Raw genomic sequence first — 25,075 nt, 5'->3', positions numbered from 1 at the left:
TGATCACCAAAGTTCTTAATTATGCTCATAAGAGCAGAATTCTAACTGCGCTGCGCTCAGGCAAGTCATTGTCCTACAATAATCAAAAGATATGTCTTTCAAGATTTCTCCACAAATGTAGCTTAGCAGCGCCGGGCAATGGCGCCGTTCTGCACAAAACTACATGCTTTGGGATTGAAAGCGACCCTGGTTTACCCGGCGCGTATTCGGGTGATGACCCCTGAAGGGAATCCATTGGTTTGCCGTTCTGGAGGAAGCCCTATGCTACATAACTGAGCGGGAAGTCACTCACCAAAAAACCGTCTGAGTCTCCTGAAATGAGCAGCCCTGTCGGGTGATCGGAAAGTAAAGTCTACTAGAGGAGTGCACATAGTTTGGATTTAATAATTCTGAGGACAGTTTCTTACTGTTGTACTTTTGAACAAATTCGGCGACTTGTTCCTATGAAACACTGGTCATGAGAGGAGTATCTCGGACTCGAGGTACACCAGTCACTTCAATACATGACCCTGTTTCACTCCAACAACCCCCTCAGTCAGTGGTTATAGGTTAAGCACAAAACATGTTTTTTCTATGTCATTTTGTAATGTTTCAGGGGTGCTCCCAGTGTTAAAAGTGGATTTCACCACACTGACAAGCTATAGTTTTTTTTTCTTTCTGTCCTAGTAATTTTGGCACTACAATGGGGAAACTAAGGGCCTCATTTTCCAATATCGCATGCGATACCAAAAGGGGTGTACCTTATGCTAATAAGCATGTGTATCGCAAATTGTACTATCAGCTATGCGAAAGGCTGTTATTGCAAGTTGCACTTTGGGCTACATTGCCAGTATATTGCGGTTCACTATGTCTCCTGACAGGCCTGTTTCAGTATGAGAGAGAGAGAGAGAGACTTGCCATAGTGCCTCCTCCCTAGACAGGTATTTGTATCCCTATGAGAGGCCCTCCTAGTAACTCGAGGTGAGGTTTAAGTATTAGTGTAGGGGGTTAGGGGCCACTTTCACATTCAACGTGAGACGTACGAACAGAACAGTGGTCTCTTGTGAAGATTTGATGACCTACGGAGTGAGGAAACTCACTCCAAGATGAGATTTGTGCAATGTTCTCTCCACCTAGCTTGATGGACTCTCTACCTGGGTAACATCAAGCTAGGTGGAGAGACCATTGCACAAATCTCATCTTGGAGTGAGTTTCCTCACTCCGTAGGTCATCAAATCTTCACAAGAGACCACTGTTCTGTTCGTACGTCTCACGTTGAATGTGAAAGTGGCCCCTAACCCCCTACACTAATACTTAAACCTCACCTCGAGTTACTAGGTGGGCCTCTCATAGGGATACAAATACCTGTCTAGGGAGGAGGCACTATGGCAAGTCTCTCTCTCTCTCTCTCTTTCTCTCTCACAGCCTACAGCATACTGAAACAGGCCTGTCAGGAGACATCGTGAACCGCAATAAACTCTTACCGGCCTGTAGCGCACAACGTAACGCAAATGAAAGAGGTGTAGTTATTGGCCGCGCTAACAGTGTGGCTGTTTCGCAGCACACGATAAATCCTCCCTACTTTACATTTGCCCTGCCCCAACTCCGCCCCCTGAATATGAAATTAAAAACTTGAATTTGCAAATCACGTTAACTGCTGTTAGCGCGATTTGCGGAATTATCTTGAGTGGTAACTCCTTGGAAAATGAGGCCCTAAGTTTGGTGTTTCCACTATGTTGAATTATATTTGTGGGCAATGTGGGTGGGGATGGGGGGGCAGTTAGCTCTATAGTGATCTCCATTAATCCCTTTGGGATATGTATGGGATGGTTAAGGGCAGGGGAATTTGGGAAAGGGAGGGGAGGGTGGGGGAAGAGGTAAGGGGGATAACTTATGGTTAACTTGCTGTGTTATGATGTACTGGCTTTAAATTTTGCTCTGAAACCTCCTAAACTGGAGAATTGAATCTGATATGGAGGCCTCAGCTGGGAGGGCCTTCATATAGCGATATTGAAAGTTTTTTTTCTCTTCCTTTTATCGATTCCTGGCCCTGGAATAGATGACTAGCCAAGGGTTACAACTGTTCTCCTGGAATGTGTGTGGCATTAACTCCCCCGCTAAGAGATCTAAAATTCTATCAGTGCTAAAGAAAAAATCCGCTGATTTAACCTTTCTAGAGGAAACTCGTCTAAATGATTTGGAACATTGGAAATTAAGTCGGAACTGGATAGGGGCAGTTTATTTTGCCTCCTCAACTACTCGGTCGGCTGGTGTCACCATCTTAGTTAACAAACGAATTCCACTTCAAATTCATAAAGAAGTAAAAGACACCCAGGGGGAGGAAGTGACGTCACCCCTCATGGGAGCTGCGAAAACTTAGAGCTCCGTGAGCCCCGCGGGTTTCAGCTTGAAAAAAAATCGCAAAAACCGCTCGTTTTTGCTGGCAACCACGCGATTCAGAGGGGGGAAGGTGTCCTGAGGCTGGCGGAATGGCCACAAAAAGAAAGACAGCTGACTTAAAAAAGTTTTCTTATATGAAAGGCAGCGGCGATTCCGAGGCAGGGAACCACAAGATGGCGCCGGAGGAGCAGAGTGCTGAAAGCATGGAGAGTGAAGAGGGTGTGATCGCTCTGCCTGCCCCTGCATCTGATTTCCCAAACCGTGAAGAACTCAGAAGCTGGTTCGTCGAGATCAGGCAAGATATTAAGGGGTATAAAGCTGAGATTACCTCACTAATTGCAGGGATGCAAGCAGAGACTGCTGAGCTCGGCAGGAGAGTGGAGGAGGCGGAATGCAGGCTGGACACCCAGGGGGAGGGCTGGCTGCAGATGCAATCAAGCTACCAGGATCTATCAGCCACATGCCTAGCCCTAGCAGACAAGGTAGAAGATATGGAAAACCGCAGTCGGAGAAGTAATCTCCGGATAAGAGGAGTACCGGAACTAGAAGAATATAAGGACTGTGTTGCTGTAGTAGAGAAAATAGTGACCTTTTTATTGGAATCCCCTGGGATTGAACCTGATGCTGCCTCTCCTACCATTCTTATTGACAGAGCCCATAGAACTCTGGGCCCCAGGATCGGTAACAGAGCTAGAGACATTGTGGTGTGTTTCCACTCTTTTGCTCTCAAAGAACAGCTATACCACATTGCTAGGCGCCAGCGTTCCTGGACCTGGGAGGGGCATGAAATTGCCATTTTTGCGGATCTATCCTCAGCTACTCTAAAAAAGCGCCAGGATTTTCGCTGCATCACAGCGAAGCTTGTGGAGGCCAATATTAGATACCGGTGGCTCTATCCGGGCGGCTTATCGTTCCAGTTTCAGGGCACAACGCATAAGGCAAAAACAGTCCTGGAAGCCTGCGGGATCCTGAAGGAGATTGGTCTTACAGTTGATGTTCCCCAGGCGCCAAAAGGAGCAGGTGCCGCCCTGGCGCACATCGCTACCACGCTTCAGGCTCAACCTCGATGGCAGCGGGCCATGAAGGGGCGCAAAAGGCTCCAGCGGAATACCGAGGAGGAGCCTCAGGCCGACCTGCCGGACTGACTGTGTATTTTTACTCAGTAGGCTTGCAGTTTCGCCATGTCCGACAGTATTATGAGTGACACAGGCGGTGATTTTGGCATTCACTACCCGATCGGGGTCATGAGGAGTGACGGTTGACTTCCTCCATGATTAATAGAAGCACAGGGTTTGTGCTTCAGGGATCACAGAAGGTGGGGGGGAGGGGGGATGGGGTTGGGATTGTTTCTGTTTAACATGCAGGAGTTAAGATGGCTGTGGCACAGAGTTTGGCACTTGGAAGGATTTTCAGTGGCAAACTCCAGCAAACAGAAGGGGGGGTCTTGTTACCATGGTGACGCTTAAATTTTATTCCCTTAATGTTAAAGGGCTTAATAGTCCAGGTAAGCGTCGTTTATTGCTTAAGGAGTTAGATCGCATCCGAGCGGATGTGGTGTTTCTCCAAGAAACACATTTGCGAAAACGCTATCTGGGTTTAATGAGGCACCCTAAATTTCCTTATCAATACTGGGCTGCAGCCACTCCCACTGCCAAATATGCGGGTACTGGCATTCTTATTCATAAGGATATGCATTTTGAATTTAAAGACCAGTTTATGGATGCATCGGGCAGGCTGGTCATGTTGAAAATATTGTTGGGGGGGGAAATCCTTTCTTTGATCTCGGTGTATGGGCCTACTGATCATAAGGCTGACTTCTTTAACCAAATGAGCAGTACTCTGTTGTCCAAAATAGAAGGCTCTGTAATTATTGGAGGGGATTTTAATCTCACATTGGATCCCAGTAAAGATACTTCTACTGGGACTAGCTCGGACCCTAGGGTGGCTAGACAAGCACTTAAACGTTTGATTACAGGCATGGGATTAGTGGATGTATGGCGAACACGTTTTCCTAGATCCAGGAATTATACCTTTTATTCCAATCCCCATAATAGTTATTCGAGGATTGATATGTTCTTGGGTAGCAGGAGTTTACTCCCTAGGATAAAAGAGGTCGAGATTGAGGCTATGGTGTGGTCAGATCATGCTCCTGTTTGGTTCACTCTGCACCTCCAGGACTACGATAGAGGGATAAGATTTTGGAAATTAAATGACTCCCTCCTAAATGATCCCAGGTTTGTGTCTCAGCTGGAAAATGATATTCAGGAATACTTATTGCTTAATGATACTGGAGAAGTCACAGCGGGGACGCTCTGGGAATGTTTAAAAGCGACACTTCGAGGTAAAATTATAGCTCGAGCCTCTTATGTCAAGCGGCAAAGAGCGCGTGAGAGATCACACTTAGTGCAGCAGTTAACAACACTAGAGAAAAATCACAAATTATGTCCCACTCGGAGGGGTTTACTTCGATCTATTGAGGAGGTGCGGTCTAAAATATCCGCTATTGACAACGTAACCATAGCATATCAGTTAGAGCGGATTCAACAAAAATACTTTGAAGGGGGCAACAAAGCAGGGAAGCTGCTGGCACACAAATTGAAGCGTAAACAGGATCAAGCGTCTATTGTAAAAATTAAAAGTCCAGATGGGTCTATGCTTGTGGATGGTAAAGAAATTAGACAGCGCTTTCAGCAATATTTTGCTGAATTATATTCTGCTAATGCAACGATTTCCCAGGAGGGGATAGATAGTTATCTGGATAATTCCAATTTACAAATTTTAGATCCCTCCCAGAGGCTTATTTTGGATAAAGATATTTCAGAATTAGAAATACGGAAAGTTATTCAAGAATTAAAACCAGGTAAATCTCCAGGCATCGATGGCTATACAGGGAGATTTTATAAACAATTTGCTCCTTTGTTGGCTCCTGTCTTGGCAAAGTTCTTTAAATCCTTAAGGGAAGGTAATTCGCTCTCTTCTACAGCTAATACGGCTGGTATTACGATTTTGGCCAAACCCGGAAGGGACCCTACCGCGTGTGGCTCTTATAGGCCAATCTCCCTTATTAATATTGATCTGAAGATTTTGGCAAAGATTTTGGCCAACAGGCTGAATGGGTTTTTGGCACAAATTATTCATCCAGACCAAGCTGGGTTCATACCAGGTAGACAAGCTAGTGACAACGTGCATAAAATAATGGATATGATTTGGTGGGTCCAGCAAAATAAGCTGCCAGCGGTGGCTCTCTCGGTAGACGCTGAAAAGGCTTTTGATGTAGTTCATTGGCCTTATTTATTTGCTTTACTACAACGCTTAAATTTTGGTGCTAACTTTCTTCAATGGCTACACCAGCTATATCAACATCCTTTAGCGTGTATAAAGGTAAATGGGGGCTACTCGTCCACTTTTGCAGTACAAAGGGGTACTAGACAGGGCTGTCCCCTATCGCCCTTGTTATTTGCTATTTTTATTGAACCTCTAGCAAATAAAATCCGGAATAATCCAGAAATTAAGGGAATAAGAGTGGGGGCCTTTGAGACAAAATTATCTCTCTTTGCAGATGATATTTTGCTGCTGGTCACAGAACCGGAGCGATCTTTGCCACTGGTCTCCCAGGACTTGGAGGCCTTTGGTAAAGTCTCGGGTTTCCGCATAAATTGGGAAAAATCCGAACTACTCAATGTCAATATTTCTACTGCTTTGGAAAACTCTTTAAGGGAGAAATACCGATTTCGTTGGGCGAAATCATCTATTAAATATTTAGGGGTATATCTAAGCGTCACGCAAGATATGGTTCATCTTAACTACGATAGATTGTGGGCTCAGATTACGAGAGACTTAGAGGAATGGAACCGCTATAGAATATCCTGGTTTGGAAGAATAGCTGCTGTAAAAATGTCAATTTTACCTAAATTTCTGTATCTCTTCCAGACGCTTCCACTAGCCATTCCAAAACCCAGTCTTGTTAAATGGCAGAAACGCTTGTTATCTTATGTATGGGGAGGCCGGAGATCCAGAATTGCTTGCAAGACTTTGTACCGATCCAAAATACAGGGGGGCCTGAGTGTCCCTCATTTAGAGCAATATTATCTGGCGGCCAGGTTAAAGACCTTAATAGAGTGGCATAGACCTGCTTTGCAGAAACCGTGGATAGTGTTTAGCCAACAGCTGTTGGCCCATGTTCCACTATCTAGTTTATTATGGCAACTAAAAAGACCTGGACTGCACAACCTTGGAAGGTTTTGCCACCCTCTATGCTGTTATCTCTGCAGCTGTGGGATACCAGGAAATCCCGGTTGGTGGGGACCCAAGAATATTATTCTAGCACTTATTTATATGCCAACTCCTTATTTACTCCGGGCTTTGAAAACCCGGCGTTCAGGGCTTGGGAAAAGAAGGGTATTTGTAATTGGGGACAGCTTTGGGGGGCACAACATATGATAGGTTTTCCGGAACTGCAGCAGAAATTTGGCTTAGGACAGTCTGATGTGTATTTGTATTTACAGCTGCGCCATTTTGCTCATTCCCACCATTTACCTATACACTTCGCACAAGGGCCATCTGATTTTGAACGTTTATGTTTAAATTCTCACCAAACCACAAAATTACTTTCCAATGTTTATGTATTCTTGGGGAAGGAACGGTACCAAACACCCACCTATATACGGGCATGGGAAACTGATCTACATAGAACCTTTTCCCAGGGTGCTTGGGAAGATCTTTTTTCTAGAATGGGAAAGGGCCTTATAGCCTCACATATTATTGAAAATTGTTGGAAAATGGTATTTCGTTGGTACTATTCGCCGGAGAGGCTACATCACATGTATCCTTCATTTTCCGGTAGTTGTTGGAGGGGTTGTCAGACGAAGGGTAGTTTCTTTCACATGTGGTGGGAGTGTAACCAAATTCGCCCTCTATGGGTACAACTGGAAGCTTGGTTAACCCAATTATATCATTTTCCCATATCAGTACTTCCGCAACAAGCATTGCTGGGTTTCCCTTTACATCAAGGACAAGAACACACCAATACCATGGTTAACTTTATTTTTACAGCAGCCAGGATTGAAATAGCAAGGCAATGGAGATCCCCACGACTTCCCTCGTTGTTGGATATTCAACGAAAAGTGGAGCAAATTTATAGACTGGCTGAAATCACAGCTTATCTTCGGCACACTGAGATCCCCTTCAGGAGTACCTGGAGATTGTTTTCTATTTGGAAGAGAAGCCAGGTTTCATCAGCGGGTGCCTCGGCGCCCTAAGCGAGGGAAGAGTCCTACACGGACAGACAGGCCCAGGAGATTGTACAGGATGGGACAGGACATTTTTCTTTAATATTACACGCTTTCATTTTTACATGCTCTATAACACTCATGTTAAACAGAGAGGGAGGGGGGGGAGGGAAGAGGGAATTGAATCTTGTATCTATGCACTATAGGTACTTGTTGAGGTATTACTAAGTTCCGTTTGGATACCGTGCATACGTGAGTTCATTGACATTTGACACGGCGTTTGTTGTTATACGTTAAGTCTTTATTGTGCTGTTCATTACTCTTATGCGAGTACATAACAAGTTATGCATTTACATGCAGAATTGACATTTGTAATGTTGCAATATTAAGCAATAAAACTTTCAAATTCAAAAAAAAAAAAAAAAAAAAAAGACACCCAGGGATGCTACTTAATCGTAGTCGCTGAGCTGAATCAGACTCTGTAATTCTCTGCAATATATACGCCCCTAATAACACACGCCTGGACTTTTTTCGGGCCTATATGGGCAACTTGTTCCTTATATGGAACATGATATTTTATTTATTTATTTATTTCTTAGCTTTTATATACCGACATTTGTGGGTACATCATGCCGGTTTAAAATATAACTGAAGGAGGAAAATACAAAAAAACAGGGTGGGGGAAGGGGAGCAGCCTGGAAGAGAGAAGGGGCAAGAGAAGAGGGGGAAAAAGAGGAAGAGGAGAATAGGAACAGTACCTGATGGAAAAACAACCAAAGAACATAATACATAACACTGCAAACTATACCCTCAAAAAGGGACTGTGTATAACCTTATACACTATATATAAATTATACACTCCAAATAGCACTATATATAACAATATACATTATCTTTAACTAGTACATACAGAAGACACTATATATGACATCACAAATTATACGTTCAGAAAGGCAACTATATATAGTCTAGCAGGGGTTGCTAATGGGGAAGGAAGGGTTTAAGGAAAGGGGTATATAAAGGGGGTATATAAGGAGGTGCAGAGATATGAGAGACAAAACGGAGTACAATTAAAGGAATAAAGGGGAAGGCAATAAGTGCGGTAATGACAGAACTCTTTCTCTGAAGGAGTAGAGGGAGCAGGGGGACTACGTAGGATCCGAGTCAGGGTAGGCCATTTTAAAGAGCCCCTGTTTTGAATTTCCAAATGCATGGTTCTAGTCGGAGCTCAAGTGGCATAGTGTTCCAGAGGGAGGGGCCTGCAATGGATAGGACTCTTTTTCTCTGGTGGAAATGTGGTGAGCACATTTAAGGGAAGGGGTGTAGAGGGTACCTGAGAGTGCGGTTCCAGTAGGACGATTGGAGGAGCAGAATCGAAGAGCATCCTCAAGCCAGGAGTGATTGTAGTTGTTCAGGGAGTTGTGAATAATGATGAGGGTTTTGTATCTGATACGGGAGGAGATGGGAAGCCAATGGAGTTCCTTAAGAATAGGGGTGATGTGGTCGGCTTTACGTGTATTTGTAAGGATTCTTGCCATTGCATTCTGTAACATTTGCAGAGGTCTAATAGTAGAGTAGTGGAGGCCTAGAAGTAAGGAATTGCAGTAATCCATTTTTGATAGCATTGTCGCTTGCAGGACTGTGCGGAAGTCTTTTGAGTGGAGCAGGGGTTTAAGTTTTTTTGAGGATGTGGAGCTTGAAAATACCTCCCTTTATGATTGTGTTAATGTAGTTTTTGAAGTTTAGTTGGTGGTCTAGGGAGACACCGAGATCTCGCACAAAGAAGGGAAAAGCATTTGAGGGGAGGGTGAGGTCACAAGCATAGGGTGGCGTCCAGTCACGGTGATTTGAATTGACGAGTTCAGTTTTGGAGGAGTTTAAAGCAAGGTGGAGGTTAGAGAGTAGGGTGTTAATGGAGGTGAGGTAAGTTTCCCAAAACGTAAGAGATTTGGTGAGGGATTCTTGAATAGGGATGAGGATTTGGACATCGTCTGCATATAAGAAAAACTCAAGATCAAGGTTGGAGAGGAGGTGGCAGAGCGGTAACAGGTATATATTAAAGAGTGTGGCGGATAGTGGAGCCCTGTGGGACGCCTTGGGTAAGGGGGATGTGTGAGGATTCGGAATTTGCAATCCTTACAGCGTAGCCTTTATTATTGAGGTAGGAGGAGAACCAGTGGATGCCAATCTCAGTTAGGCGAGTAAGGAGGATTTTGTGACTGATAGTGTCGAAGGCAGATGATATGTCAAGAAGGGCCAGGATAAAGGATTGTCCATGGTCCATGCCCTTGAGGAGAGTGTCAGTCAGTGAAAGTAAGAGGCTTTCCGTGCTACGAGACTTACGGAAGCCGAATTGAGAGGGGTAGAGAATATTATTGTCTTCCAGATAGTCAGAGAGCTGTGAATTGACTATCTTTTCCACAATTTTAGATATGAAGGAAAGGTTAGAGATAGGCCGGTAGTTTGAAGGGTTGGTGGGGTTAAAGGTAGGTTTTTTGAGAAAAGGCTTGACAACAGCAAGTTTGAGGGGGTCTGGGACTTTGCCATGGCAGATTATGTTGGAAAGTGGTTTTGCAATGATGGAGGGGATAGAAAGGAGTGCTTTAGTGGGGATAGTGTCAGAGAGGTGTGTAGCGGGTTTGTTTTTTTAAAAAATGGATTTGATTTTCTTGGCGGAGGTTAAATCGAGAAACTCAAAGCTGAGGTTGGGATTTTTGGGGAGCGGATTGGCTAGAGAGGGGTTGGAAGGGAAGCATAGGAGGAGGTTTGATATTTTATTTTTGAAATAGAGGGCGGGTTCTTCGCATTTGCTACTGTCTTGTTCATCTGTGGCGGGGGGGGGGGGGGAGATTTAGTGAGTTTTGCCACATATAAGAATAAAGCATTTGCGTTGAATTGGCAATTATGGATTTTTGCAGAGTAATAGTCGTGCTTAGTTTGGAGGGTAGATTTGTAAATGACTGCGTGACTCGGGGTAGGGTTTTTGCGCCAGGTTCTTACTTTACTTCTGAGGTCGTTTTTTAGATTTTTTAAATCAGTGGTATACCAGGGTTTTTTAGCTGACTGAGAGTGGTGTATTTCTTTATTGACGATAGGGCAAATTTCATTGGCTATGGTGGTGGTGAGATGGTTCCAGGAGGAAAGGGCAGCATCGGGGTTGGTGATGTCTAGGTTGTTGGTAAAATTGTCAAAAGCAGAGATGAGGTCTTCAGTGGCGCATGGTTTGCGAAAGGAGATTTTGATACTATGTGTGGGAGTGATAGAGGAGGGCAATTTTATGGAGAGGAGTACATTGATAAGAGAGTGGTCTGACCATGGGACAGGGATACTGTCAGGTGAGTGGGGAGAGCGTATACAGGAGTTGACGAAGATAAGGTCAAGGGTATGACCTGCTTTATGTGTTGTCTGAAACCAAGGGCAAGTAGGGAGTTAAGGAAGATCTCACAGGATGAGGTGGTAGGGATAGCGTCCACTTGGAGGTTGAAGTCTCCTAGTATTACAGCAGGGGTGTCAATATTGAGATTGTCAGATATAAATTCAATGAGGGAGGATAGGTCTTGTTCCTAGGCTTATATGAGGCAGATCTGTAATTCTTTGGATTTAAGAAGGCCAATTTCAAATTTGTGGGGGGCATTGATATTTAGTAGTTTGAGGTATTTTTAGTGGCAAGATGGAGGCTACCACCTCTTTTTTTAGGTCTTGGGATGGAAAAAATGTCGTAGGCATGCGTGGACAGCTGGTTTATGAAAACATGGTCAGTGCTTTTGAGCCAAGACTCTGTGATGGCGCAGATATCAGGGCTGGAATCAGTAAGTAGATCATGGAGTATGGGAGCTTTTTTTTTTTTAGGAGGGATTGGGCATTGAAGAGAGATATAGCTAGTGTGGTGAAATCATAATTGGCAGCAGTGATTTGCGCTGAGCACGGGGGCGGAGGGAAAAGTGTATAGGGTGTCTTGGGAGGGGCAATATATGCGGGGGATGGTGTGCATGTTCACGGGGGCCGTTACAAAGGGAAGATGGGGAGGGAAGAAAGATGAAATGAAGTTGCGGGAACACTAATGGGCGACACTAAGGTGCGCAACAAGGGGCAAGCAGCTTGGTCGCGTGACGTTTGTCTGACGTGTTCCAGAGGGGGAGGAGTTAGATGCCTCCTGGTGGAGGGGAGAAGCAGGACCGATTGGAGGGCTGAGCGCAGGGGGGCTCAATCCAGGCCCTGAACCCTGGTGGGTCTGCGCCGGATGCACGGGCTAGGAGAGCAGTGGAAGCAGTCAAAATGAGAGGCCATCCATAATTATTGGAGGTGACTTTAATAGTAACCAAGATCCTCAACTAGATAGGACTAGTGCTAATAGACGGGACAGAGTCTCAGGCAGGGGCATTCATTTTTTAGAACGTTCTTTGCATCTGGTGGTTGCCTGGCATATCCTACATCCAACTGCAAAAGATTTCACACATATATCACGAGCTCAGGAATCTCAATCCAGATTAGACTATAAGAACATAAGAACATAAGACATTGCCATGCTGGTTAAGACCAAGGGTCCATCAAGCCCAGCATCCTGTTTCCAACAGAGGCCAAACCAGGCCACAAGAATCTGGCAATTACCCAAACACTAAGAAGATCCCATGCTACTGATGCAATTAATAGCAGTGGCTATTCCCTAAGTAAACTTGATTAATAGCCATTAATGGACTTCTCCTCAAAGAACTTATCCAAATCTTTTTTGAACCCAGCTACACTAGCTGCACTAACCACATCCTCTGGCAACAAATTCCAGAGCTTTATTGTGCGTTGAGTGAAAAAGAATTTTCTCCGATTAGTCTTAAATGTGTGCTACTTGCTAACTTTATGGAATGCCCCCTAGTCCTTCTATTATTCGAAAGAGTAAATAACCGATTCACATCTACTCGTTCAAGACCTCTCATGATCTTAAAGACCTCTATCATATCCCCCTCAGCCGTCTCTTCTCCAAGCTGAACAGCCCTAACATCTTCAGCCTTTGCTCATAGGGGAGCTGTTCCATCCCCTTTATCATTTTGGTTGCTCTTCTCTGTACCTTCTCCAACGCAACTATATCTTTTCTGAGATGCGGTGACCAGAATTGTACACAGTATTCAAGGTGCGGTCTCACCATGGAGTGATATAAAAGCATTATGACATTTTCCGTTTTATTAAGCATTCCCTTCCTAATAATTCCTAACATTCTGTTTGTTTTTTTGACTGCTGCAGCACACTGAGCCGATGATTTTAAAGTATTATCCACTATGATGCCTAGATCTTTTTTCTGGGTGGTAGCTCCTAATATGGAACCTAACATCGTATAACTACAGTAAGGGTTATTTTTCCCTATATGCAACACCTTGCACTTGTCCACATTGCATTTCATCTGCCATTTGGATGCCCAATCTTCCAGTCTTGCAAGGTCCTCCTGTAATGTATCACAATCCACTTGTGATTTAACTATTCTGAATAATTTTGTATCATCCGCAAATTTGATAACCTCACTCATCATATTCCTTTCCAGATCATTTATATATATATTGTAAAGCACCAGTCCAAGTACAGATCCCTGAGGCACTCCACTGTTTACCCTTTTCCACTGAGAAAATTGACCATTTAATCCTACTCTCTGTTTCCTGTCTTTTAACCAGTTTGTAATCCACGAAAGGACATCCATGACTTTTTAGTTTTCTTAGAAGCCTCTCATGGGGGACTTTGTCAAACGCTTCTGAAAATCCAAATACACTACATCTATCGGTTCACTTTTATCCACATGTTTATTAACCCCTTCAAAAAAATAAAGCAGATTTGACATGCAAGACTTTGCTTGGGTAAATCCATGTTGACTGTGTTCCATCAAACTATGTCTTTCTATATGCTTTACGATTTTGAGCTTGAGAATAGTTTCCACTATTTTTCCTGGCACTGAAGTCAGGCTCACTGGTCTATAGTTACCCGGATCGCCCCTGGAGCCTTTTTTAAATATTGGGGTTACATTGGCCACCCTCCAGTCTTCAGGTACAATGGATGATTTTAATGATAGGTTACAAATTTTAACTAATAGATCAGAAATTTCATTTTTTAGTTCCTTCAGTACCCTAGGATGCATACCATTTGGTCTAGGTGATTTGCTACTCTTTGGTTTGTCAATCTGGCCTACTACATCTTCCAGGTTTACAGTGATTTCGTTCAGTTCGTCTGACTCATCACCCCTGAAAACCATCTCCGGAACTGGTAACTCCCCAACATCCTCATTTATAAACACGGAAGCAAAGAATTGATTTAAGCTTTCTGCAATGGCCTTATCTCCATAAAGAGCCCCTTTAACCCCTCGGTCATCTAATGGTCCAACCGACTCCCTCACAGGTTTCTTGCTTCGGATATATTTTAAAAAGTTTTTATTATGAGTTTTTGCCTCTATGGACAACTTAATTTCAAATTCTCTTTTTGCCTGTCTTATCAATGTTTTACACTTAACTTGACAATGCTTATGTTTTATCCTATTTTCTTGAGATGGATCCTTCTTCCAATTTTTGAATGATTTTTTTTGGCTAAAATATCCTCTTTCACCTCACCTTTTAACCATGATGGTAATTGTTTTGCCTTCCTTCCACCTTTTTTAATACATGGATTACATATGGACTGCGCTTCTAGGATTGTATTTTTAAACAATGTCCATGCCTGTTGAACACTTTTAACCTTTGCAGCTGCACCTTTCAGTTTTTTTCTAACTATTTTCCTCATGTTATCAAAGTTTCCCTTTTGAAAGTTTAGTGTTAGAGTTGCAGATTTACTTATTGTTCCCCTTCCAGTTATTAGTTTAAATTTGATCATGGTATGATCACTATTGCCAAGTGGCCCCAACACCGTTACCTCTCTTACCAAATCCTGCGTTCCACTAAGAATTAAATCTAAAAAAAGCTCCCTCTCTTATTGGTTCCTGAACCAATTGCTCCCTGAAGTAGTCATTTATTACATCCAGGAACTTTATGTCTCTAGCAAGTCCTGATGTTACATTTACCCAGTCAATATTGGGGTAACTGAAATCTCCCATTATTATTGCACTGCCATTTTGTCCAGGTGGACGGTAGTATACTCCTATCACTATACTCTTACCCAACACATATGGGATTTCTACCCATATAGATTCTACTGAGCATTTAGTCTCTTGTATGATCTTTATCCTGTTGGACTCTATACCCTCCCGGACATAAAGGGGCGGATTTTAAAAGGAGCGCGAATAGCCTACTTTTGTTTGCGCTCCAGGCGCAAACAAAAGTACGCTGGATTTTAGTAGATACGCGCGGAGCCGCGCGTATCTGCTAAAAACCTGGATCGGCGCGCGCAAGGCTATGGATTTTGTATAGCCGGCGCGCCGAGCCGCGCAGCCTACCCCCGTTCCCTCCAAGGCCGCTCCGAAATCGGAGCGGCCTCGGAGGGAACTTTCCTTTGCCCTCCCCTCACCTTCCCCTCCCTTCCCCTACCTAACCCACCCGCCCGGCCCTGTCTAAACCCCCCCTTACCTTTGTCGGGGGATTTACGCCTCCCGGGAGGCGTAAATCCCCGCGCGCCAGCGGGCCTCTTGCGCGCCGGGCCGCGACCTGGGGGCGGGTACGGAGGGTGCGGCCACGCCCCCGGACAGCCCCGGGCCGTAGCCACGCCCCGTACCCGCCCCCAAAACGCTGCCGACACGCCCCCGAAACGCCGCGACGACCGGGCCCGCCCCCGACACACCCCTGACACGCCCCCCCTCGGAGAACCCCGGGACTTACGCGAGTCCCGGGGCTCTGCGCGCGCCGGTAGGCCTATGTAAAATAGGCTTCCCGGCGTGCAGGGCCCTGCTCGCCTAAATCCGCCCGGTTTTGGGCGGATTTAGGCGAGCAGGGCTCTGAAAATCCGCCCCAAAGTGCCACACCCACACCAAGCTGATCCTCCCTATCATTGCGATATAATTTGTACCCTGATATAGCACTAACCCATTAGTTATCCTCCTTCCACCAAGTCTCTGCGATGCCAATTATGTCAATCTTATCATTTGCTGCTATACACTCTAACTCTCCCATCTTACTTCTTAGACTTCTGGCATTGGCATTCAGACATTTCAAAGTGTGTTATTTGTTTGTATTAATAACCTGATTTTCAGTTGTTAGGGATAATTCGGAAATCATTAGCTTCGGTGATTTTTTACATATAGGCACATGGACTATGTTTGCTTTTAATAGAACCTCTCTGTTGGGATGCCCTAACTCTCCTGTTTCATTAGTATCCTTCAAGGATACATTTCTCCGAACCATGCACTGCTGAGTGACTGTCGGCTTTCTCCCTTGTTCTAGTTTAAAAGCTGCTCTATTTCCTTTTTGAAAGTTAGTGCCAGCAGCTTGGTTCCACTCTGGTTAAGGTGGAGCCCATCCTTTCAGAAAAGTCTCCCCTTTCCCCAAAAGTTTCCCCAGTTCATTACAAAGCTGAATCACTCTTCCCTGCACCATCTTAGAATCTTGGCTATATTTTAGTAAGTAACCGCATTTTCTCTAAAATCTGTGCAGCAGACATTGAAGATGTGATAGTATCGGATCATGCCCCCATCTGGATTGAACTGACCTGGTCCTCTCAATCTCCAACCTGTCGTATATGGCATTACCCATATCATCTGGCAGAAGATGTCCAATTCCATGACCATTTATGCATTAAGTGGAAAGATTATTTACACTTTAATTGCGAACACCTGGCCAACCCAGTATTGTTTGGGTATACTGCAAAGGTTGTCCTTACGGGTGGGATATTATGTCTTATTTAGCTCGGAGGTGGAAACTATTAGATAAGCAACTACTCTCCTTAAGTACTCAACTATGGCATGCAAGGCGCACTTTTATGCATGCTAATACTCCAGTAAACAGGGAAACTATTTTTTTTTCTATTCAAAGTGCCATTAACTCATTACTGCACCAACATGCCAAGAAAAGCCTGTTATATTATCAATATAAATTATTTCAATTTGGTAATAAATGGGGGAAATGATGGCCAATATGATAAAGTCCCAAAGAGCCTCCCGTTACATATCAGCTATACACACCACCTCGGGTAGAGTAGGCCATGACACTCCTATTATACTAAACACATTTAGGAATTTTTATGCCCAACTTTATACAGCAGAATGTAGGGACTCACCGGTCTGTGAGCAGTTCTGTGAACAATTGAATCTCCCTCATTTAACCAGAAACCAGCAAGACTGGTTAAACCAACCTGTCACTGAGGACGAGGTCAGACTGACTATTAAGCAGGCCAAACGATACAAGGCCCCAGGTCCAGATGGCTACACCACCGAGTTCTAAAAATGTCTGATTGATTTTTTAGCATCCCCATTGACACATAACTTTAATGCCCTAACTGAAGTTGGGTCCTTTCCTGCCCATAAGAATACCACACATGTTACTCTGATACTGAAACCTGGGAAACATCACCTGTTCCCTGAGTCATATCGCCCAATTTCTTTGTTAAATCTAGATCAAAAATGTTTAGCCAAGATTTTAGCAGACCGCTTAGCGGTATTGATGCCTTCTTTAATCCAACCAAGTCAGGTGGGCTTTGTGAGAAGACTATATGCGCTCACGAATATTCGGAAAGTACTGTCGCAATGGCTCTATGCCAACAAGTGGCAGAACCACATTTAGTGGATAGTTTTGATACTGAAAAAACGTTTGATAGGGTAAAATGGGATTACCTTTTCTATATTCTACACTCAATAGGAATTACTGGTGTCTTTTACAATGCGGTTAAGCTATTATACAATGACCCCACGGCAATTATTGTAGCTAATAACAATCAATCAGAGATGTTGTCAGTGCATCGGGGCACCCGACAGGAATGCTCTTTGTCTCCGTTGCTGTTTCTATTGTAATTATAACCACTTCTTTTAGCCATTCAAGACATGCGAATGATCAAAGGTGTTCTTTTCCAAACAGAAACATTCAAATATGCAGCATTTGCAAATGATATCTTAGTGTTTTTAAAGAATCCCATGCAGTCACTACAAGCTCTCCTCCATCTATTCCAGGAATTTGTGAAATTCTCAGGTCTTAAACTAAATATAGGGAAATCGGAGGCCTTGGCCTTCCCGGAGCTACTATGGGAAAATTGGGGGGAATCCTTTCCTTTGGCGTGGGCTGATTCTAAGATCAAATATTTGGGAATCCACCTCCCAATACAGCTAATGAAACTGTATGACTTGAATGTATCTCCCATGCTTACTGCATCACTGGAACGGCTGGAGGCCTGCAGCCCCTTCTCCTATCCCTGATGGGTCGCCTTAATTTATTTAAGATGGTAACTCTCCCTAAGTGGCTCTACTTGTTTCAGAATTTGCCATTAACAATCAAACAAAAAGACCTGCTGAGACTAGAGAGGGCATTGCGTAAATTTATATGGCAGGGCAAGAAATCGAGAATACCATTTTGCCATTTACAAGACAGATGGGGCAAGGGAGGGCTAAATGTGCCAGATTTGAGACTTTACAACCTGGCTAGTAACCTAAGAATTGTGCAAGATTGGCTCTTGGGGGAATCATCCTATGTTTACATCTTGGCTGAAAAAACGTTAGTAGGGTTGTTAGACCAGCAGTTTGTTCTGCAGGCAGAAAAGGAGAAACTTTCATTACCCCCACTTTTAAATATTCTAATTTCCCCACTCCGTAATGCCTGGAGGCTTTTTACAAAACTGCTCTCAATATCACATCAGTATGCTTACTTCCTACCCATTAGCGGCAATTTAGATTTTTTTTTACCCCTGGTTCCCATACGGCTGGGTTCAGGATTTGGGTTTCTAGGGGCATAATCTACTTAGGACACGTTTTAGATGGAAATGGACAACTACTACCCTTTCCATTTCTGTCAGTTCAGTACAGCCTACTCCCTGCACAAGTATTCTCATATTCGCAAATTCAGCATAACATAAAATTCTTACCTGCACATTCTACGTAATCAAAGAATTTCTTAATTTTAGAGGAGCTAGTCACCTTAGACAAAAAGCAGTGCCCTTCATTAAACCAATACCATAAAAAATTAAAAGAATGTAATACTAACAGTGTTCAACCTTTATTAGAGGAGAGATGGAACAAAGAGAAAGCGAATATAGTGACTGCAGCAATAATAAAAATGGGCTTTAGTCTAATATCTGGAATGTCTACCAATATGTATTACCGAGAAATGCAATTCAGGATCTCCATAGAAACTTATGTCCCCCCCTCAGTAGCAGTTCATTTTAAAACACTGCCATCGCAGACCTGTGGGAAATGTATAACAGAGGTGGGTGATCTATTACACATGTTCTGGGGTTGCCCCCTCATTAGGTTTTTCTGGGGGCGTATAGTTCAGTACATATCATGGTTATTAGACACATCAATTACGCCTATGCCACAAATGGTGCTGTTTGGTTACATTCCACCCTTGTTGATCCATGGGAAAGGGCCTCGTATGCTTCTCCAAAAGGCTACCTGCGTGGGGAAAAAGATAATACTCCTCCAATGGCAGAACTCGGATCCCCTCATGTATTGGGCATGGCGAAACCATTTCCAAAGAATGCTACAGATGGACAAAGTGTTGGCACAATCCTCCCCACAGCATAACTGGAGATTCTTGCAGACATGGAAACCCTATATTTTGGCTCTGCCACACAGGTCCAGGAGCTTAATTCTAAATAATTAAATTTTGAGAGATATTAATGGAGGTATATGTTTGGATAACACACCATAATAGACTTGACTGATGGTTTTGGGGGGGAAAAGGGAGGGGGGATGGGAAGAAATGGGACAGTTATCTGGTATAATGTTAGTAATCTTTATTACTGTTGAGTACCAAACAGTACATGCCTTACATTTTGTTGTACAAGTATTTTTTGAATAAAATAAAAATTGTTTGAAGTAAATCTAGAAAAAAGAAATTGACGGCATGATTAGCTTACTGCAGTCTTTCTTAATTTATATAATATAAGTCTGAGGTGATAAAAGTTCACATCTAAGGTAATAAAGTAAATCAGATATTTTCTTCTCAGCTCTAGCTAAGTTAACTTTTACAAGTACCCTTTTTTAATTCAGTCACAACAGCATACATATAAAAAAGAATACCAGGCAGTAGAATTATTGCTTGTAGATAACAAACCTTTAGTTGGTGAGAAAGGTTGAGACACTGGTAAATCGGAGCATAGTTCCAATGGAAACTGCAGCTGTTCTTCATTATCTGCAGAAGCTCACATAAAAAAAAAAAGATCAATCAGAAGCAAATTTATGAACAGAAAAAGTAAATATAGTCTTGCTTGGTACTAAATTACAATGTATATTAAAATTACAGGCTAAAAAAGATTTTATGCTTACAAATTTAAACTGTTTGTGAATAAACAAAACACCTAAATTAATGTAAAAAGATAGACTTGGGATAAAATTATCTTGCATTTAGCGCTTTGGAACCCAGCTGCTGTGCAGTACATCTTAACTATTGTATTTTCTTAAATTTTTAGAACATTTCATAGAAATGTACTCCCAAATAACAAACATGAAAAAGGCAATTCCTAGAATGGAATGACTGATTAATCAGGTCTATACAGTTAATAGATCTTTCTCCCTCTGTTTAAAATATATTTATAAACTATTTGTCAGCAATAGAACAATTTGATTGGCTAAGAAACATTTCTACTTAAACAAATATAGTATGAAGACGCTGTTGGCTTCATTGCCCCCAACAAAGAAGAAAGGATTAGCAGAACATGACACAAAGAAAAAAGATAAGACTGAAATTATGGAACTATGAGGCTCATCCCCTGCCTCATCTGAATTCAGCTATCAGAGGTATATGAGGAGACACACACACATATAGGACACTTGTCCTAGGGGGCTGTGAGAGAAAGAGACATCACCCATTTTGTCCCAATGCCAGATTTCCCTGCACAGCAGCTGTTTGGTGAGCCTGAGTGAAGGAGGGGAACTGCAATCGCATCATCAAGGAGACACCAGGGCTTTAAATCCAAGCACGCTGCAGTGTGCTGCCAAAGCCACGAGTCCATGATAAAGGTTTAGATTTTTCTTCTTTTTCATAGGAAGCAAGAAAAAGGGAAAAGTTGTTTCTGTAGCAAAGGGCTGGTCAGGGGACAGCCCCATGAACATCTGATTCACCCCATATTGACATGGCCGAGACACCATCATGCCGCTCCTAACTCGAGCTTCGTTAGGCACGCACGCAGCACATCACACCTTAAAAGCCCTGCGGTGGGAAAACTCTCTACCGGCACCTCCTGATGACGTTGCGCGGCTGGGCATTTAAACCCCAGTCACGATCCTCTCAGTGCCTCTGCAACAGGTCCTCCTGCGAGCTTTGCCTGCAGAGTGTGTCGACTTTCTTTGTCTTCCCACTGCATCTGCCTATGTCATCTGTGTTCCTGCCTGTACTGCTTTTCGTTCCTGTTTTCTTCCAATTTTTCTGGTCCTTATCCCCCTTGTCTAGACCAGCGCTTCTCAACCGGTGTGTCGCGACACACTAGTGTGTCGCCAAACACCGCCAGGTGTGTCGCGTCTCCCGGTGTCCCACTGCCCCATTGTACTTTCCTTCTCCCTTTTTCCAGCCCCCGCGGTCCAATTGAAAGCTTCCTTTCTTCCTACCCCCACTGCCCAATGGGAAGCCTCCTTCATTTTGCCTTCCCCCGCGCAGGCCAATCGGAAGCCTCCTCCCTGCCACCTGCCAGTGGTAGTAGGAAGAAGGGAGGAAGCCTTTGATTGGCCGGTGAGGCAGGCATGGCACTGTCCGGGAGTGGGGTGGGAGGAATAGCAGTGTAGGACCCCGACGAAGCAAGGCCGCTACGGGAGCCCATCCCCGTAGCGGTGAAGAGAAAACCCGACCCCGACGGTGCAAGGCCGCTACGGGAGCCCAGCCCCGTAGCGGTGAAGAGAAAACCCAACCCCGACGGTGCAAGGCCGCTACGGGAGCCCAGCCCCGTAGCGGTTGAAGAGAAAACCCGACCGCGATGGTGCAAGGCCGCTACGGGAGCCCATCCCCGTAGCGGTGAAGAGAAAACCCAACCCCGACGGTGCAAGGCCGCTACGGGAGCCCATCCCCGTAGCGGTGAAGAGAAAACCCAACCCCGACGGTGCAAGGCCGCTACGGGAGCCCAGCCCCGTAGCGGTGAAGAGAAAACCCGACCGCGACGGTGCAAGGCCGCTACGGGAGCCCATCCCTGTAGCGGTGAAGAGAAAACCCGACCCCGACGGTGCAAGGCCGCTACGGGAGCCCAGCCCCGTAGCGGTGAAGAGAAAACCCAACCCCGACGGTGCAAGGCCGCTACGGGAGCCCAGCCCCGTAGCGGTGAAGAGAAAACCCAACCCCGACGGTGCAAGGCCGCTACGGGAGCCCAGCCCCGTAGCGGTGAAGAGAAAACCCAACCCCGAAGGTGCAAGGCCGCTACGGGAGCCCAGCCCCGTAGCGGTGAAGAGAAAACCCAACCCCGACGGTGCAAGGCCGCTACGGGAGCCCAGCCCCGTAGCGGTGAAGAGAAAACCCAACCCCGACGGTGCAAGGCCGCTACGGGAGCCCAGCCCCGTAGCGGTGAAGAGGAAAACCCGACCCCTAGCGACGAAGAGGAAACCCGACCTCTGACTGAGGCGCCCATCCCCGTGGCGCCGAAAAAAGAAGGCCCGCCGGATTAAAGCCACGGCGGAACCGGAGCCTATCCCTGCAATGAAGGAAGAAGTTATTTTTGGTGAGAGCTGGTGTGTCTGTGTGTGAATGGGGGCCTGGGTGAGAGCTTGTGTCTATGGGTGTGAATGGGTGCCTGGGTGAGAGCTTGTGTCTATGGGTGTGAATGGATGCCTGGGTGAGAGCTTGTGTCTGTGGGTGTGAATGGATGCCTGGGTGAGAGCTTGTGTCTGTGGGTGTGAATGGATGCCTGGGTGAGAGCTTGTGTCTGTGGGTGTGAATGGATGTCTGGGTGAGAGCTTGTGTCTGTGGGTGTGAATGGATGTCTGGGTGAGAGCTTGTGTCTGTGGGTGTGAATGGATGTCTGGGTGAGAGCTTGTGTCTGTGGGTGTGAATGGATGTCTGGGTGAGAGCTTGTGTCTGTGGGTGTGAATGGATGTCTGGGTGAGAGCTTGTGTCTGAGGGTGTGAATGGGTGCCTGGGGGAGAGCTTGTGTCGGAGGGTGTGAATGGGTACTTGGGGGAGAGCTTGTGTCTGTGGGTGTGAATGGGTACCTGGGTGAGAGCTTGTGTCATTGGGTGTGAATGGGTGCTTGGGTGAGAGCTTGTGTGTAGGGGTGTGAATGGAAGCCTGGGTGAGAGCTGGTGTGAATGGGTGTAAGAGCTTTTGTGTGTGATTGAGAGCTTGTATATAAGAGAACATGAGTGTGATTGAGAGAGCGAGACTGGTCAGGGAGGTGATGTGTTTCTGTGTGAGAGAGAGAAACTGGTCAGGAAGATGACTGGTGTGAAAGAGACCGAGACTGGTCGTGGGGTCTATTTGGGGGTGTGTGTGTGAGTGACTGGTTGTGGGTGCTAAGGAAGAAGATTGAGGACAGAGCTTCAGCAGCCCTTGCTGCTTCTGGTTAGTGCTATTGGCCTGGAAGGGAAAGGAGTAGGAGAGTTGCTGGAGAAGGTAAGTAAAGGTGGCTTTTTAAATTTATTTTTCTTGATTGACTGCCATTTTAATTATTGGGTATTATGCGATGTCTGCTGTTTTGAAATATTTTATTGATATTTGGACATGTTTTAATAATTTTTATGAGTATTTAATTGAATATTATTCTGTTCAGCAGCTGCTTTGTAACATTTTTGTTATAACTTTACAATGATTTCTGTGTGGGGCTCTGTAGCAGCTTGGCTTATTCTGTTTTCCCAATAGGAAATGTTTTAGTGTTTAGGGCCTGGTTTAATAGTTGTATTTCTTAGATAGGGTTGTTACTGTTTGCATGTGTTCCGTAATACAGGTGTAACTTTGTGCAGGTTAGTTTGTGTGCATTATTGCAAATCCTGAGTCTGTTAGGTGCTATATTTCTCTTTCCATTTCTCCAGGTTCGCACTGTATGCAGAGTGGCTTTTTTGGTTTTCCGTTCCAGTTTCTGTCTCCATATTTATAATTTGTGTTTTTTCTGTATTTGGTGAAGGTCAGTTCTGGGTGTGTGACCAAAGTGAGGTGTTTTACTAGCATGTAGGCATTTGTATCAATCTTATTTGATGTGTTTTCTCAATAGGATATGCATTAGTGGTAAATTACTGTCTTTTCATAAGGAAGGCTATTGTGCCTGGTAGTAAAGGGAGTTTGTTTTGCTTTTACTGAGATGTCATCAGAACCAGAATATCTTTTTTTTGTATGGGTTATGCCCTAGATCTGCTCTGCACTCATTGCTGAGGGTTGAGGGGAGTCCTGTGGATGCAGAGTGCATGTTTACACTTAGCCCCGTGATGGTCACATGTTCAGTGTGTCACACATATGAGAACCATTTGTCAGGTGTGTCCCGGCCAAAAAAAGATTGAGAACCACTGGTCTAGACTGTGCTCTTTGTTTGGTCCTGTCTGTCCTTGGCTTGTCTTCTTGGTTCTGACCACTGCTTTGGATCTCGACCCTGTCTGATTGCCGCCTACCCTGACCACTGCCTGGACCTGTTGTTGCCTTTTGCATCGAGTGTCACATGTACGATTTTTTACCCACCGGTGAGAAGTTGTACATGTGCACGCGATGCAAAGAGCTCCTGGCTCTCAGAGAACGAGTCCGATCTCTGGAGGCTAGAGTGGCAGACCTGGAGGAGCTGAGGCAGACAGAGAGGTATATAGATGAGACCTTCAGGGACATAGTAGTCAAGTCCCAACTTCAGACTGGCAGCCCTGGTGCTGCCTTGGAGGAAGAAGGTCTCATGATGGGAGAGCACCAACCAGGTGTAGCAGGAAGGGATCCTGTAGCAAGGACCTGCTCTCTAGGTGATGCATTATCCTTTCGCACTGAGGATATCTCCCCAAGGCCTACTGCCCAGGAGGGAAGGGTTAGGTCGGCCGTCATAGTTGGTGATTCAATTATTAGGAATGTAGATAGCTGGGTGGCTGGTGGGCGTGAGGATCGCCTGGTAACATGCCTACCTGGTGCGAAGATGGCGGACCTCACGCATCACCTAGATAGGATTTTAGACAGTGCTGGGGAGGAGCCGGCTGTCGTGGTACATGTGGGCACCAACGACATAGGAAAATGTGGGAGGGAGGTTCTGGAAGCCAAATTTAGGCTCTTAGGTAGAAAGATTAAATCCAGAACCTCCAGGGTAGCATTCTCTGAAATGCTCCCTGTTCCACGCGCAGGTCACCTGAGGCAGGCAGAGCTCCGGAGTCTCAATGCGTGGATGAGACGATGGTGCAAGGAAGAGGGATTCAGTTTTGTTAGGAACTGGGGAACCTTTTGGGGAAGGGGGAGTCTCTTCTGAAGGGATGGGCTCCACCTTAACCAGGGTGGAAC

At 44.9% G+C, this 25,075-nt stretch overlaps 1 protein-coding gene across 1 annotated transcript in view; it reads right to left on the bottom strand.

Moving 5' to 3' along the window:
• C2CD5 (C2 calcium dependent domain containing 5) overlaps window positions 1–25,075 on the bottom strand; it is a 1,535,590-nt gene that overhangs the window by 149,902 nt on the left and 1,360,613 nt on the right. Inside the window, 1 exon segment of the mRNA XM_029600113.1 lies at window positions 19,760–19,846. Within this exon segment, the coding sequence (XP_029455973.1) occupies window positions 19,760–19,846 (87 nt within the window).

This window comes from Rhinatrema bivittatum, chromosome 4, assembly GCF_901001135.1.
Source record: "Rhinatrema bivittatum chromosome 4, aRhiBiv1.1, whole genome shotgun sequence".
Lineage (NCBI taxonomy): Eukaryota > Metazoa > Chordata > Amphibia > Gymnophiona > Rhinatrematidae > Rhinatrema > Rhinatrema bivittatum.
Note: the sequence above shows the minus strand (reverse complement) of the source record. Positions and strands in the feature narration are given on the sequence as shown.